The 17694-nt window shown below is 47.2% G+C and overlaps 2 protein-coding genes across 2 annotated transcripts in view; both read right to left on the bottom strand.

The window, feature by feature from the left end:
• The window catches only part of LOC119389741 (alpha-amylase 4N-like), a 294142-nt gene that overhangs the window by 9331 nt on the left and 267117 nt on the right, over window positions 1–17694 (bottom strand). The window lies entirely within an intron of this gene.
• LOC119389732 (centrosomal protein of 104 kDa) overlaps window positions 1567–17694 on the bottom strand; it is a 43693-nt gene continuing 27565 nt past the window's right edge. The window contains exons 10-23 of the mRNA XM_037657104.2: window positions 16612–16642; window positions 15122–15344; window positions 13624–13726; window positions 12519–12686; window positions 10974–11035; window positions 10203–10275; window positions 9659–9724; window positions 9211–9335; window positions 7994–8207; window positions 7077–7249; window positions 6001–6109; window positions 4424–4562; window positions 2586–2735; window positions 1567–1872 (exon numbers count right to left, since the gene is read on the bottom strand). Of these exons, the coding sequence (XP_037513032.1) occupies window positions 1676–1872; window positions 2586–2735; window positions 4424–4562; window positions 6001–6109; window positions 7077–7249; window positions 7994–8207; window positions 9211–9335; window positions 9659–9724; window positions 10203–10275; window positions 10974–11035; window positions 12519–12686; window positions 13624–13726; window positions 15122–15344; window positions 16612–16642 (1833 nt within the window). The 3' untranslated portion in view covers window positions 1567–1675. The remainder of the gene's footprint in view (window positions 1873–2585; window positions 2736–4423; window positions 4563–6000; window positions 6110–7076; window positions 7250–7993; window positions 8208–9210; window positions 9336–9658; window positions 9725–10202; window positions 10276–10973; window positions 11036–12518; window positions 12687–13623; window positions 13727–15121; window positions 15345–16611; window positions 16643–17694) is intronic.

Consider the following 17694-nt stretch of genomic DNA (forward strand, 5'->3'; position numbering starts at 1 on the left):
CCCTCGCCGCAGGTGGTGGAGCGGTGCCAAGTAGGTCACGCCGCAGCTGCGCGTTGACGTCACGCTCCCCTCGCAGTGCGCGCTGACGTCACTCTCTCCCTCGCCTGCCGCGCGCTCGCCGCAGCACCCGCAGATGCCGCTTCGTCCGTTCGCCCGCAACACCTGCCGCTACCGCCGCTCGCTCCGGTACCGCGACCGCCGCTCGATACACCGCTGACTCGTCGGTTCACGCGCAAAAATTAATACCATCTTCCCAAAGGGAACCCTGATGGGATGCGAAGCAGCAGCGTTGCGCACGGGTGGCGTCACGGATTCAACGGCGCTAACGCGGGTGCTGCGGTGAGCGCTGGAAGATTCGTTTGAAGCGATGGCTGGCGTAGGTCTTGTCGTTTCTTCAGAGTGGAAGCGCCGTTCAACCCGTGACGCCACCCGTGCGCAACGCTGCTGCTTCGCATCACATCAGGGTTCCCTTTGGGAAGATGGTGTTAATTTTTTTCTTGTGCAGTTTACTTTTTGCAGGTTATATTGCGTCCACAGAACTGTTAGACTTTTTATGAGAATAGTTCTCCTAACCCTTTGCGATACGCATTATGATCGACTGTCTATAAGTGCATGAAATTTACATTTGATGTGAATTATCTGGAGACGAAGTTTAAAGCAAGTGGAGGCGTTCGACTAAATTATAGCGTACGTTACAGCAATTGATCGCAATCACAACGTAAATAATTATTCAGCTATTGTCCAGTCAGCCATGCTATATTTCTTCACAAACCGAATTCGACGGCCCACTCAGATGACATGCGATAGTTATCTGCGGGCAGCGAGAATTCCTAAAAAGGCAAAAGAGATATTTTTGAAAATCCTGCCAAAACTCCCCACGTCCAACGTCTCTCTAAACACGGCATTGTCTTCACCAAAGCGAGCGTTGTAGCAAACTATTTCAACCAGATATGAAGGAAGTTTAGGCAATGATGAATGTTTAATTTACCATTAGTTAAGTGTTTGGGATCGCTTCCTTGCAGTAGTGCACAGAATTGGCAAAAGCAAGTCGCGTCTCCGAATCAGGACGCCTTGTCGCTAAGGGCTAATTCTCGCCGCAGCATTCTCGTGTATTGACTACGAAGACAAGTATTTAATGTCGTTGTCCTTAGGTGGCAGTTGATATGCTTATAGCTATGCACGGGGTTCCCGATTAGAGGAGGCAAAGCTTCATCATAGCGCCCCCGCCCCCCTCGGTGGTCGAGTCCAAATGACAGCATGCTTCTTAATGAATGAGAAAAAAAAATTAAAACGAAGTGATGACGTTCTTCTCACAATGGCCTGCCTTTGGTCCCTGGCTTTCCGGGTGTCAAGATGAGAAGTAAACAGTTCTTGGAATGCAACATCAGGGGCTTTCGGCCACCATTATCGCCAAAAACCTGCGTGACCCTGTTCTTTAAACTTGTTATAGGGTTATAAAAGGTATAAGGCAGATTTTTCGACCTACTCTCTATGTGATTCGGAGCGGTGGGGGGAGGGGGGCATTCCCCCCTGCCTCTCCCGTGCTCACGCCTATGGGCTTGCTAACTTCCGCAGGTTTGTCCAAAACCGTGTATAGCTTTAGGGATGGAGTTTCGTAACTGGTATGATTGAAGAACTCTCCAGCTGTCCTGCACAATCAGCGCCACGGCTTGCGTCACTGGGCCTTGGGCTCGTCGTCCTCGTCGTTCGTCTGGGTGCCAGAGCTGCGCTTGGCCGGCGCCGGCTCCGACTTGCTGCGCGAGTGGTGCAGCGTGTACTGGCGGTACTCGGGCGGCAGCGCACCCAGGATCTTCAGCTTTCCCGCCATGCTGTCCGGCACCGTCACGCTGTACTCGGGCTCCCAAACCGAACCTGTGATAGGCAGTGTCCATGGGAGTCAGTCGCGTGACGCTTACGAAGACATTATGGAATAGAAAAAAAAAACGGTTAGTCACACCCTTGTACCACTAAATATAGAGAAGACATCCATGCGGATTTCTCAAAAAGGAAGCTTCCTAGTCGAAAATGTTTTCCTTGTCAGAGACCCGCCACCGTGGTCTAGTGTTTATGGTGCCCGAGTGCTGGCCCGAAGGTCGCTGCATCGAATCTCGGCCGTGGCGGTAGCACTTCGATGGAGGCCAAATGCTAAAGGCCCGTGTACTTAGACATAGGTGCACTTTAAAGAGAACCAGATAGTCAAGCTTTCCGGAACCCTCCACTACGGCGTCCCTCATAATCCTATCGGGTTTTGAGACATAAGGTCCCAACAATTATTGTTAGTTTTCCTTGTAAGGAATAGACATTTTCTTTTTCCATTCCCTCAAACTCCTTCCACTTTGCAGGCTTCTACAGAACTGATTTTCCAAGAACACCTGCTGCCTTCATGCAGGACACAGTTAAACAGTGTCTCAGAGAAAACTGGTAAATGAACGCACGCTATAACAGTAGCGTCTCGAAAGATCGCTGTCAAAAACGCCTGCCGAGCATTTGTAAGCACACCGGAAAGATACTTGGTATGTAGAAGGTGCGATTAGAACCCTGTTGTTTCGAAAACAATATCTAGAATGTGAAGTCCCGCCCCTCACCTGAGCGCCACCGGAAAAACTTGTTCCTCCGCCTCGGATTGAACGCACAGCCCACTTCGCTCATGAGGTGCACTTTCCAGGCGTCGTCGCCCGGTGCGAAGTTCTGGTGGCAGAGTGGACAGTGATTGGCCTGGTGGGGAGGCTTGGCCGCTGCATGCAGGTTCAGAAGGCGCAAATCGCGTTCGTTTGAGACTTCAATCTCACAAACAACATCAACAAGCTTCATCGTGTACGTGTTAGCTTAGCGGCTACAGCGTAGTGCCGCTGCTGCTGAGTTCAAGGAAGTTGACTTCCTTCTGCCCGGTAAATCGGTGAGCACATAGACGTTATGCAGTCGAACGCGCTATTAAAGTCAGGCACAGCACTTCGCGGAAGGCTATAAAGTGGTTCGGTACCGTTTACGACTGTGGAAAGCGCCTTCAGATGAACAACTGTGTTTGTGTAAGGTGAGGAAATGTCAAGAGAGAATGCTTGAAAGTGACGGCAGAGGTATAGCCAGGATTCTTTTGCGAGGGAAAGTTCAACCAACCTTTATATACGTTCGTGCATGTGTTTGTCTGTGTGCATGTATGCGTACACATATAAAAGTGACAGATTTTGGGGTGGTGGTGGGGAGTGGTACTGTGTTGAATCTCCCCCAACGCCAATGGACGACGGTGACCGTATGACGGCCCATCCTTTTCCTAACACCGCCCGTTGTTGGTGCGTTAGAATACGTGGAGGAGAGCCGATGAGTATCTTAGCTGTTCATCGTCTTTTCACGCTCCCTATGCTGGAGCTCTAGCTTCTCTTACTACGAGGAACTAGCGCGAAAATTGCACATACACGATGTGCTCGTAAAAAGTAGCGCTGGAATACACGATAATGAAACACAGCAGACAAAGACGAGCGCTTGTCCTCGCCTGTTGTGTTTCTTTGTTGCGTATGCGTAAATTTTTGCGCTAGTTTCTTGAACTAAGAATGTCAGACCAACTAGCCATACAAGCAATCCTTCTTAGGTCTAGCATCTAGCCCGGCATCTAGCTGCATGGCTGGGTGCACACGCGGCCCGCGCGCCTTATCTTGGAGGCACTGTGCTTGGAGGTCTGCAGTAGGGCAAAGGCTCAAGCCGAGCCAACACGGATGATGGTGATCATGGCGATGACGGGAACATTTTTATTGTAATAGAAGGGGACAGGGGCAATTGTCCCTTAATCTGAGACTCCGATAGCGTCTTCAGCGGTGGCTCGTGCAATTCCAATGAGAACCTAGCAGACTCCTCAAAGGACCGTCCGTGCTGGGCGCGTGCGCGCCTAGTCTACGAGGTTATATGTCAAGCTTCAGAGACGCATTTGCTCACTTTTGTCTGCCCTGTTCATCAGACCAGCGGTGCAACAGTGGATGCTCACAACCATCGAGTAAGATCTGTTCATAATTTTTCTTCACAGATTCCAACATCTACATTGAATGCGTACAAATATTTCCTTGTACACGGATACCCTATTGCTTCATCGAGAGTACTTAGATATATGTACAGTAAGCTGCGCTACTTGTTCATGTTACTTTGGCCTTAGGTTGACATGGTAGACGCCGGCATCTTGCGTGTTGACCTACTTGCTCTTTTTGCCTGTTTATGTTGAAATTCTGTTTCAGGAGCGTTAATAGAGATAAAAAAAACAAGAGATGTTGCCCTCGTACATAACTTATTACAGCGGGCGATGTGGCTAGGGCAAGTAGCGCAAGTGATACGGCAAATGTTTGGAGCAGCATATCAAGATCCACCGACAAATACGTAAAAAAAACATGGCATTGTTTCAATGACATGCTTGCAAACCCATATCTAATGGTGCACAACTTACGGACGCATGTTTTCAGCTTGACGTGGCCGTCGAATCGGGTCTTTGCGATCGCTTCTTTGCACCGAATGCACAGCCTGTACTGGCTGCGAGAGACGCACTCTTCAAGGAGGTGCCTCGTGAGTCCAGAGATTTCCACGACCTGTCGGGAAGAGAGAGAAAATTACCTTTATTAAAGGTCCTGAAGGGGCCTGGGCACCCCTTACGGGGGCCGGCCCGATTGCTCCGCCCATGTGGGGACTGGGAGTCGGAGCTCGCCAGCCACCTTTTGGGCCTTCTGGACGGCCTGATGTTGGAAGGCCCTGTCGGGGTTCCTGAGGTGGTCGATCTAGTCGTCCTCGGCGGCAGGAGACCTGAAGCTAGCGTTTAGCGCGGTGCACTGCCACAGCATGTGATTTAAGTCGCACCGTGGATTTTGGCATTTAGGGCATTCTGGCCTTATATCTGGGAGGTATTTGCTGCAGACATAGGGGCTGGGGTAACTGTGCGTTTGCAGCAGTCTAAGCGTTAATTGTTGTGCTTTATTTAGTGTTGAGTGAGTTGAGGGGAAGTCCTTTCTAGATAACTTATAGTGCGAACAAATGTCGTGATAGGAGAGGAGTGGCTCCCGGCGTGTTGAGTTAAGAAAGCTCATGCACACGATGCAGCGCGGGATGACTTTGGAAAATTCTGCGAATGTCTGTCTGCAAATTTTCCACGCTGCTTTCAGAGCAGAGGCTGAGTGTGTATACATCGGGATTCGGTAATCGACAGTGCCCATGTGGTATTTAACTCCTGCATTCTTGACTGTCCTCCGTCATTTGATTCGAACTGGTGATTCTGAAGATTACTTCACATCGCCGAGTTTATTTTTTTTCTCTCCAGATATCCGAGTCGAATAACACTCGTAATCTTCGTGATTGTTTAACTATATGTCTTGTTTAGGAGATGTTAGCGCTCTTATATAGCTCCGGCTACTTATTTTCACAGATAAAAGAATTCGTGAAAATCACAGCCATGAAAAAAATTACACTAAAGAGCACCTAGGGAGACTTCAGTCAAGCCATAAAAATGATCGCGTATTCACGAAATCCATTCATCTAACGACACGAAAAACAACACGAAATACAATCCAGTCACATAACGCTATAGTTCACATAAAATGCAGTCACACGAACACCGTATATGCTGAAAGTAACACTACTCAACATCCAGTTACGTAACAGCACTGAAATTAGCTAAGTCCACTCACAGGGGCACATAGTAAGTTTACACATGAAGCTACACGGTCAGGTCAAAGTGTATTAAAAAAATCGGCCTAAGAGGTTGTCTCAATAATTTCCAATATACCGCTTGCTTCTAGAAACTTGTATATCGCTGATAGTGCCCCTGATTATTAGCTGCACAAGTGTACGCTCTGTCTCAATACTAATCCCTCTTCATAAGAAAAAAGATGAATGGGCACGTCTCATGGTTGCTGAAACATCACGCGTTCACTGGCTTGCACTGCGAGGCATACACGATTGTTGAATCCAGCTCTTTCACTCACACGCTCACTGCCGACATGAAACAGTGTACATCGAACACGCCGATCAACTTGCCTGCTTGCAATTGTAGCACAGCATAAGCATGGGACACTCCGTCCAGTAGTGGTAGTTGAGAGTCTCCGCGTTGAACTTCTCGTTGGTTTCTTCACAGAACATGCACATCCTGCGAAATGGGAAATAAGTCTATAGAAGTACAGAACTTTGTAAAACGCAGCGTACTTGCTGCGCGTCTACCACTTAGAACTCGTTACCAGGACCGGGCAATGCGAAACTTTCATATCTCGCAGTGTGCGCGCATCGTACTCTTGCAAATACTGTGAGTGTGTGCTTTGTAAAATTTCAGATGACTGCCTGTAATGCAGAACTTGGCAAATTAAACGATCAGGACAAAGCGTGCCTGGCGCATCGCGAGCGCGCTAGAGAGACCTTGACTAGCAAGTTTGACCAAGAAGCAGAAAGAAGGGTAATTCGAACATGCAATGGGCATGCTCAGCTTTCTGTGGGTCATTTTGTACATTGCGTGTCATACTATGTGGTGCTTCATGGCCGTGCTGTTAGCGTTAAGAAAAAGCGTTATTGGACAAGCCGTCTATTGGCGAACCAACTAGTATTTCATTTCTTTGGTTATCTGAAAACGCTAGCAGGGTGGATAACAACAGTGGGTGTTGTTATCCTATTGTTATCCTAGTGTCATTCTATTGGCTGTGTTCTTGCTTTGTGCGTGTTAGGCACGTATCCAAATATAGTATACGAACACGCACTATATCACAACCCTTAAACAACGCGGTGAGCTAAGGGAATGCAGCATATGAACGATTACGATGGACGCGCTGATCACGGCTCAAATTCACTCATATATGCCTTCTTAACTATACTAACCTGTCGCCTTGGCTAACGTGCCCAACTCCAGGATTGGCTAGAATTTTCCCCTATAGTATACGAACAGTCCCAGCGCAAGAGATTTTTGTGAGTAGTGGCTCAAAAATATTTAGAATCGAAATCGTACGCAGCCAGCGCAGGAGAAATATTGGGAGAGGCCTCTGCCCTGCTGTGGGCGTATTCAGACTGCTGCTGCTGACGATTATAAGTAAGTTTGTGCGTGGAAGGAAACGTTGACATGGGTAGCTCACTTGTCCAAGTTGAGTGTGGATTGATCCTGCTGCGACGCCTTGGGCAACTCCTGGAGGGACCGGCTGGACGGCGCGGCAACTTCCTTCACAAAGTCCCGGCGGCCGGATCCCGAACTGGGGCTGTCGGCCGACGCTGACCGCTGCCGCCGTGGAGGTCGCTGGGCGCTACCGGGCTGAGTACGATGCGAGGGTGTTGAGTCGTACTTCATTCCAATACGAAAATACTAAGTGAACTGGAAGTTACTTCTTTACGGAAATAAAAATAAACGAAGTTGCCATTTTCTGGCGACGGCTACCCCTTTTCGGTTGGTTAGTAGTATGAAATTAAAATGAGTTAAGGGAGTCTTTATCGCTTTCCATTAACTCAAGTTCAAGAGGTCTCGTCCTAACAAAGCCCTCGAACGTATGAGGCACACAAGTACGATGCACAGGCATGATGTAGTCCAATCAGTGATCATCGCAAATGAAAACATCTTCAAGGAAGCGGTGCCGGACTTTCACTGGGAGTCAGTAGACGAAAACACATTATGGAATAAAGTTGTGCATGTATGGTGAGTGCCTCATACGGTCTAGCCGAAGTTTCAATAATTAAACCTGTTTCTGTCAAAAGCAGTGTTGTCATCATTGGTGTGTTAGCTTTAAGAAGATAGCAGAGGATAATTGTGCTGCTGAAATTTCTGCCCATACCTCTGAAAGCTCTTCGTCTGTTATCCGCTCATCATGCGTGCTGTTCGTAACAATAAAGTTTGAAGATATAGACAAAATATTCATATGATAGACTCCCGCAATCGAATGTACTTAAAATCCAGCCCCCCCCTCCCCTTGCCACCCTGGCTTTCCTTAGAGAGACCTTGCGTCTAGGCTTCGTCTTACTGTATCGAAGCTTACGATGATGCATAGTTACTAGATGCATGTACCTCCTTGTCAATCTTCTCGAACTCTTCAAAGACCTTCTTGTATGTGAAGTTCCTAGAAGTCTTTGTGGACTCTGGAACGAGGCACTGGCGCACGGGCGTACCCAGCAGTCGGTATAGCGACAGGAGAATCTGTTCGGCCACCTCGCGCACTTGTAGCGACGGGTGAGATAGTGCCCGGATGGCAAACGCCATCATGTGCTCGAACAATGGGTCGCTGCAAAGGGACGTATAATTACCTCGCAATATGCAGTGGTTTGATAATGAGACAGTGTAGAACAGCTTTTCACAATGTGGCATGAAGCGGAATGTTATCACACAAATCGCGAGGTCTCTTCGGGTCGGAGGAAATCCCTCGTATACAAACATATCCGGACAAGGGTAACATAACCGACTAGATGTCCCAATGTCAGACGTGTTGGAACAGCTTACCGCTTAATTATTTCCTGAGAAGATATAAAAGAAGTTGGTCGCGTGAGCCTTTCGTAAGGGCCCTATCTTCAAGACCGCCACGGCCCCTTAGCCTCCGTAGCCCATTTGTATAAGTCAATGCTAACAAATTGTTTTATTTGCAAACACTTAGCGTCTTCGACGAATATATTCAGAGAGATTTTAGTTGCTTTGGTACTGTCACGCTGCAGCAACGTGGCAGCATCGGACCAGTAGAAACTACCTCGAGAAACACTCAAAAGCACAAGGATAATGGCGAGCACAGTCGTCGGTCGTAAATACCTGAATGCCACACATAGGTCAAGTTGAACAGATATTTATGCATGTGTCATATATTACGTTACATCCAGTTTATCGTCAGTCGTGTCCATTTTAATTAAAGAATGTATTCGCGTAATTAAAGAACAGCGTTCGCGTAGTACGCGCAATCGGATTAAACAAGACTGTTTCAATAAATAATATGTGACAATATTCGAAAAATTTCTAAAGCAGTTGGCGCGTCTTGTGCGTAGTGACAAATCAATAGCAGTGAGTATTCGGCAGAAAAATGACACTGTCGGAAAGCAAGACAATGTACGTGTGATAGTATAGTTACAAGCACTATTAACAAGCCTTGCGCATATATCAACAGCTGTATACAGAATTTGGTTGGAAGGACTTAGCGAAGTTTAGAGTGAAGCGAAACTTAAAACAGTGGTCTTTTTTACGACCGACACTGCATAGGTCGCCGCTATACCCAAATTATGAATGAATTATCGGGCTCAGTTTACCTTTGGCTCAAGGGCGGAAACCTGGCGACAAGCTGCTCTACAAGCTCGCAACGACCCTGAGCGAGCCTTGGGTTTGTTGACTCGGGGAAAGGTCGCAGGATGATGTGGAGCATCGCTTGAACAGCCTGCGTGAAAAGGATTTAGCTTAGCGCAACGCAAGCGACGTCAAGCTTAGAGAAAACATTCTGCGCGCTGAACGGCATCAGCTAAACACAACAAATGTTAAACCGCTCATCCTCTTTTGCTATTTCACCGAGTAGAGGTAACTTTATTCACACGCAGGAAGGGGCAGTAAGAGAGTCAGACATACACAATAAAACTGAATTCAACTTTTATTTACGATGACCAAGCTACAAGGTCACCATGACAGACGTGGCAGCTTGGATCTTACGGGCCATTTTCGAAAGTGGTTTTACTTAAAGAAAGTGCGACCTTCTTTTTTTTTTACCTTAACATCCTCGTAGTCACCCATTTCCAGGAGAAAGTCGATGGCTACAGATTTCACTCTGGGGGCCTGCAACAGGGAGAGAAAAAAATTTTCTCAGGCGATGGAGGTACGAGACGCAGTGATTGCCAACTGTCTAAGAGGGCTTGTGTAGCTGTAAAGGCCCAAAGCAAGTTGTCTCTCACTAGCAGCGAACACAGGTCTCGGTAGACTGTTCTAGCGCGCCTGAAAAGTCGGCTGAGGTGTGTGCGTTCGTTCACCACTGCGCTTTAGTTGCATGTGCGCTTGCGCGAAAATCTGGCAAGATCAGATAAAATGTGTGGACGGATTCGTGAATGCATGCATGTACAGGAATCTAAAGGCTCCGGCAAGGTTCCCAGATAAGCTCGCACACTATATTTCATGTATTTTCTATCCGTTATTAGAAATATCCTAACAGTTGAAGTTGCAGGTTTTGCCCCATTACCGTCCTTTTCACGTAGCGCGTTTAAACCTTTCTGTAGCCATACTTTACTAGCACGATGTAGTTGTGACAAAATGTACTTACGGTGTCGCCTGTGCGGTAGAGAATCCGCGGAACAGTCTTGTTTATAGCAACGGTCACGTCTCCTTTCGATATTCTGTAAGAAAGGTAAAGTTCCACAGAAAATCTTAAACCGCCAGTAGGCTTGGGCAAGTGCCGATTGCTAGGACGTATTTTAACACTAGTTTGCAGACTGGTAGCGCTGGCTAACAGTTACAGAAATATATTTAGTGTATGTACATGCATAAACACGATATAAAGGGGATTGAGACACTGTTTTTCAGTAGGTCAAATGGTAAGAGCATCGAACGCACAATGCAAATATGTGTAGGCGGTTTCCAAATGGGTTCACTTCCATTCTTCTTTACTCTATGATTTCTGCATTTCAAATAAAGACGAGAAATTCCCACTAGAGTACACTCGCCTTTGTTGTTTGTTGGACGTGATAAGTTGCGCTAGTGCAGCTTATGTAACCAACGCGCTCTATATGTGCTTGTTTCTTCACGCGATGTGTACGTGCTCGACTACAATAAGCATGTTTTGCGTTATGTCTGTCAGTAAAAAGAATAGGAAAAAAAGAAAAAGGAGTTTACAGTTAAATTTTTTTTCTGCGCGCGAAATATTTCAAACGAGCCAGTAGCTGAGTCGTTCACAATTGTTGGGTCAAAAGATTAGCGCATGTAGCGGGGCATGGGATGAACAGCGCACAAAATAGAAACGTAATTAACTCGCATGCAACATATTTATGACCTTTTTTTACTTTTATTTTTCATAAAACCAACGGAAGATACTCACCGCTGGACAATTGTGAACCGCGTGAACAATGTCTGCATCAAATTCAAGGCCTGTATAAACACCTGCAAAAAAAAGACAATGCAAAATTAAATTAGCAGCACTAATAGTATACGCTGCAGCGGTGTCCGACGTTAAATATTGATTTCGCTTTCAAGTGTCCGCGCCCTTAAAGTCAAACTTCCACTCTCATTAAACGGTTGGATACCGCCAGCTGTTTAATGCTGTCTCAATGCTCATTGTTTACTGCCGTGTCCGTCCAGCGGCAGGTATAATTGGGCCTAAACGCTAGCTAATAGATAAACGACAGAAACACACTGTTTGCTATGTATGCGAAAGCAAGTGAACCGAAGATCAGAGCAAAGCGGCCGGTTAGCAAGCCAGGCACATTTTGTTACCAATACGTTCCTACGAGCCGCGCTAAGCTCATCAAAAGAAGATCGCTTCGATTTCAACAGGAAAGCGTTGTTTGGACTGCAGTATGCACCTCAGACCCAGAGGCCACCAAAGGACATAAATCCTTTCTCAGTTCGGTTATCATTACCTAAACAAGCGCTGCGAAAGTGAGAAATACACATTTGTTTAAACATTGCACTTAGACGCCGAAGGCAACATCTCCATAGGGAAAAAAGCAACCGTCTTGTCGTGATGCTTGTCCTAAAAACCGCTTTTACTGACCTCCAGACACAGCGATGAAGGTTCAACGCGAAGCGAGAGGCTGGCGTGTTCAAGGCACATATTGAATTTTTTACGTTTCAACTCGTGGCATTCCAAAGGCACTTTACGGGCGCTATTCGTCAGCTATGACGACACGTTAACATTGACCAAATCCTTGTAAGTTTTCTTACAAAACCTGACACCAATAATGAAATAATGAGTTAAAACAGCTCCCATTCAACTTCGCATGGCATACAAACTTACATACAATACGATTATGTTATATTCTTGCTTCCCAGTTAATGTTGAAAAGGTCTAAAAGCAATTCATCAAATTCGATACAGTGGGGCTGCTCTTCTCCACTTATGCATCTGACACGAATGCACCTGTGCACCTGTGATCGAATGCTTTTGCTTTGAACTCATACAGAGGCGTATGTACAACTCCGAGGCTATATTAAGGCGAAAGCCTTAGATGCCTCGTCAAACGCGAAGATTGACCGTCGGCGTCGGCGGCTTCAACACGAGTGATAGAAAAAAAGCAGCATCGTGCGATGACATGACCATATGACGTCATCATGACGTTGCATAACGTGACGTCACATGGTGACGTGATCCCGTGACATTGTCGCTTGGTCAAAGGTGGGCCGATCACGGAGGCAGGTCAAAACTAGATGAGGTGCAGAAAGCTTGCAACGCCTCCGATCCTAGAGGCAGTGCAAAACCACCATAGGTGTAGAAAGGGAGGGGGCGGGGGAGGATCAATATATTGATCGAGAAGAAAAAGAAGGCGGCTTTCGCCTTCTAGTTGTCTTAGGCGAATGCATAGGGGACCCTGTGAGATTTTAGTTCTGTGTTCTTCGGGCACCTTCACGAGGAGATAACCTCTCACCGAGAGCACCTTGTCCCGGGCCCCTCTCTGAAGCAGAAAAGTCACGGCCTTGAGCACGTCCTCGGCCGAGTGGCGACTGCGGCGCGAGTTGTAGCGCTCCAGGAACCGCTGCATCTCCTTGAAGGCCTCTTCTCGCTGAATGAAGTTCTTGGAGTACAGCTTCTGCACCTGCGCACGAGGGGAAAGGAAGCGTAGACGTATCGGCACGCGAAGACATTTTTTGATAGCGTAGGTATTTTACCGCCTGTGTCTGCAGGCCATCAAGTTGACTGAATTTCCAACGCAATATCCAGTCAGTTTTTGTTCAGTAGCAAATGAATACTTTTCTCCGTTGCCCTTTAATACACAACCCTGACTCGCATAACGTGACGGCGTGCCTCAGAATTCCTTCATGTCGTCATACCACCTAAAGTTATGCCTTTCCTTGTAACAGAGCACCTGGCTTAGCATTTTAACATTGTGCATTTCACGCTGGATGGCTGGATCGGCTTTTCGTCCCGATGAATAAGCACGGCCTGGCAGTCAATAAATAGAAAATGTGACCGCTAGTGGATTTCGAACTAGTATCTACCAGAAAAAAAAATCACACCATCTCCCGCTAAAGGGAACCATGAGGCGATGCGCAGCAGCGTTTTGGCATGTCGAGCCCGCGTTTCAGAGGGAGAGGGGGAGGGGAGAGGGGGAAAGGGGCAGAGGAAAGTGAAATGGAGAAGGGGGAGGGGGAGCTGAGAGGGGGAGACTGGGATCGGGAAGTGTAGAGGGAGTGGAGAGGGGAGAGGGGGAGTGGAGAGGAAGTGTGTGGAGAGCGTTTGCGCATGTGCTGTAAGGGTGGTCACGCCACACACCACCGGTTTGAGCTCCGCCATAACATGCTTCGCATCTAAAAAGTCCGATTCCTTGCCACTTAGACGAGAGCTTTTGAATACGAATGTGTTCAAAATGCTCTGCAGGTATCAGCATGACGAAAAATCTTAGTCAATCCCGAATGCGAAACGGGACAGGAATGAGTCTGCATCCCTACACGCGAATGATAGTTCATCACATCGTTCTATAAGCACTGCTTCTCTCTGGGCTCAACTATATGGCGCTGCAGAGCTTAGCTTACCAGCCGTAGTCCAAAGACTTCAATAGGAAGAGCAGCTTCTTGACGGTCCCTCAGTGACATCCGACCCAAGACCAACTCTTTGCCGTCTTCTTCGCTTTCCACTCTAAAGCGACAGGCGTACGGATGACGGAAGAGAACAAAAACAATAGAGATAGAGAGAATAAATGTTTGTTCGTATAAATCAGTGAGAAAAAAGCATTTCTTCCTCCGCCCTAAATAGGTGCCCTCCTTAATCTACGTAACCTTTGCCACATCAATTTCTTTCACGCGACGCACGTGTTATTATTCACGTACGGAGCTCAACACGCTTGTCTAGAACGCTGGAGCGGCGCATTCCGGACAGCATAAACGGCGTATACTGAGAACGCGTGGTTTTAGGTAACCCCAATGATGCGTGATTAGATGTGCGCCGTGGGCTATCTCAAACCAGGCATAGTCGCTAGAAGTCGCCAGTGCAGTACGGAACGCGCCGCTTGAGCGTTCTGCACAATCGTGTAAAGCTCTGTAATCCTGTTCGAATCAGCTTTAATGGGTCGGTCTTACTGGGGCTCTAAGTATTCTGAACAGCATGACGCAGTGTACAAGACATAAGTGAAAAGTGCTCTCTTGATTCTTTAAGGACACGAGGGCACGCAGTAAATTCCAAGTCATCAGAAAACGCATCGTACACAGGAAAATATTGTAAACAACTCGCGGCATCTACGGGCGCGGTGGTCGACCGCGCTGCTCAGTTCAGAACTGACGGAACAACTTTGGGCCATCCAGCGAGCCGTGGAGGCAGCGCGGGAGCAACAGCTCCAAGCGGCCATCTAGGTGGTCCCAGGCCCGGGCCTTCCATTCGCCGGATCTTAAATAAAGTTATTTCACTCAACTCGCGGCCACGTGCCTCGCCACGTGACGGCTGGAAATCCCGAACAAATTATGAAGTACTTCTGTTACATAAGATCGCTCCTCATATCGCGGCAAATAACTTGAAATAACTAAATCACCGCTGCTACGGCGAGCGCGAACAGCGCTCGCGTAAGAACAGCCTCATGTGTTAAGAGGGCTCATGTGTATTTCTGAGTGACAGACAACTGTTACATTAGCAAATACTAAGCAACCATACTCAATTATTAAAATGACAGCAGGCGCCTTAATTTCAGGGAATCCTTCAACACACATCAAATAACGTAAAGAAGAAGGCTTCTTGGTGCGGGGGTAGCCGTTAGGGTAAGCTCCCCGCAGCTTGTGTCGGAACGTAAAGTAGAAAACATTTACGCAAAGCAGTGAACGTACTATGCAGTGGAATTTCTTAGTGCCTGCGCGTGACGAGCTCTATAAATATCCTTTCAACTAGTACGCTGACCGGCTCATGGCTTCCGCAAGGCAGCGTATAATATATTTAGCAACATTTAGTGACTACTGCTGGCAGCGTTTTACCGCCACCGTATTACCGGGTCAGTGTCCCCCACAAGCGGTATGGTGTAGCGTGGGCCAGCGGTCGCTGTGTACGTACTTGCGCGCTCCAGCCACAAGCCTGTTCTCGAGTGCGAGGTACGAGTTCTTGGGAGCCTTGGTTGCGGTGGGCCGGGGCGCCGACTGTTGCTGTTGCTGCTGCTGCTGCGACACCGCCCGCTGTTCGGTGGGTGGCACATTACGACCCGGCCCTGAACCTTCCAGCTGCGGGTCCATGCTCACGTGCAGGCCTTTTCCCACTTTCTCGGGAGGGGGCACGGGCCCTGCGACAGTCACTTGAGTAGATAAGTTCGATGGCAAGGACTTCGACAATTTCCTATTTATGCATTTATTTATTTGTCTACTTGCTTGCTTAAGTATATACTTCACAGGCAGACCTGAAGGCATTACATAAAGTAGTTTTACATGTCAACAATGACGTGAATGGACAGTATAATATTCAACAGGTGCTTTTGAGGCGAAATCCTTACATGCCTCATCAGACGCGAAAATTGACCACCGGCGTGAATACGAGTGTTACAAAAAATAATCATCCCGCGCTGACGTCACCGTATGATGTCATCAAGACGTTACTATAACTTCACATAAAGTGACGTCACGTGATGAAGCCATTACATGACATCGTCGCTTGGTCAAAGGTGGGCCGATCCTGGAGGCACTGCAAAACCACGTTAAGTGCAGAAAGCTTTCTGAGGGGGTGGGGGGCGGGTGGGGGGTGGGGGAAGGGGGTATTGTCTGAGAAGAAAAAGAAGAAAACGGCTTTCGCCTTCGAGTCGTCTTGAGCGAATGCATAACACACCGTGTGAACTTTTTTTTTTAACATCTGGGAGATGGCGAAAGCCGATGTCATCTGTCAAGGAAGACGTCATTGAATATCATCTTGACGTGACAGGTAGAAACTTTAGTGTAGCAGTAGCTTGATGAAAACGCTATGCTTATTTTAATAAGTTCCGAATGAGATGTCTGCTTCTTTTCAGAAGTCTACGGGGTCATTGAATGGAGGCAAAATTTGGCAACGTGCGCGGAGCTCGATTGTCGTAATAGTTCACTTATGTGCGGCATCTGACGTATACGCCTGTGCGACGATATCCCAATTCTCATTCTCTTGTAGCCGATCTGAACGACCGAACGTACCGATCCACAAGGTAGTGTTAAAGTTGTGTGATCCATATGCGAAATCAACCTGCCGCACGTAGACATTTCGCTTCAGTATAAGCAAGCCGATTACGTTAGGCACTTGCCGCTTGACTAATCGGCTTGTCTAGCTAGACGTAAAGAAATAATACGAAAGGATGAGACATCAGGCGGTGTTTTGTGTGGCTGAAGAAAAAAAGGTGATTGTCCAATTCATAAAACGGTAAAGGATAACAAAACTTTACTTTGCTTACGCAGCCACCACGTCGTATAGAGACAGAGGGGGTAACACCGTGCAGTAAACGCCGATTAAGCGAGAATATACAGGCGCTGCATCAACTTCAGGTAATGCAGCGCCTGTATCACGCATCAACAACAGGCAATGCATCAACGTACCTGGAAGTGCTGAGTCCCGCTCGGGGTTGTACTGAAATAAAAGCAAAAGTGAACGTTAAGAAAGGCTTACCGTGCGTGAGTATGAAAATCTGATCACTTGGAGAGTGTTATAGAACAGCGGATTACTTTCCTGTTATTTCCAATTGGCAATAATTTACCTCATAAATCTCCTTTTGTTCCCCGTTTTGGCGCACTGTGTAAAATGCGGTCGACAACGAGACCCGCTCGTCACACACCCGGAACGTCAATGGCGCTTACGGAACTTTCGACACTCTCACCTCCACAGTGTGATTTATATTTACATCACACCTTATCGATCCTAAGTTGTGGCTACATGGCCAGGGCTTATGAAACCGAAGCCCACTAACCAAGCCCGCGTCCCGGCTTCGTGAACATTATACGATGTACTACTCGCATATCTTAATCCGTAGCTCCCAGCAATTTGCACATCGTGCGGCACACGTCAGCTTGCGAAAGTTAAGGGCTGTTTTTTCTCGTGCTGTCCTTCTTTAGTGTGGCCTTAAATTTGGGCAAACCCATAACAAGCATCCTTGTTCCAGTATCCTGAAATTGTCGACCTACGGTGCCTATGTCCATCTACAACAACCGCGGACACCATGCTGCGTCTGCAAGGACTCATCTTTTGTCTCGTTTGCCTCGCACATTAAATTTCAGCACCACCGGCACCCCCTCAACACAAGTCACTAATACACTACATTAACACTACCTGCTGCCTTACCACTACCTTATTTAACTTAACACTATACCTTAGTAACTACCTTATATAACTCTTAAAACTATTTGGGACACGTAAATGATAATTGTTATTTGTGACTTACTTTCTTACATTTAATAACCCTAAAGTTTAGCATGTACGTCCTTTCGACCGCGCTCTGTTGGCTTAACCCCGACACATCTTTTTTTTTTAATTTTCTTTTTGTAAAATGTACTTTGGAAAACTTCCCCTATTCATTAAATTATTTTAATCGGTTTAAGCCCGTTGTACCTCGAGTTGGTGCGGGCTACACCCACGTTATTTTCCTTGCATGCTTTTCTCTCTGGAGGACAAACACAGCGCAGTAG

Source organism: Rhipicephalus sanguineus, chromosome 4, assembly GCF_013339695.2.
Source record: "Rhipicephalus sanguineus isolate Rsan-2018 chromosome 4, BIME_Rsan_1.4, whole genome shotgun sequence".
NCBI lineage: Eukaryota > Metazoa > Arthropoda > Arachnida > Ixodida > Ixodidae > Rhipicephalus > Rhipicephalus sanguineus.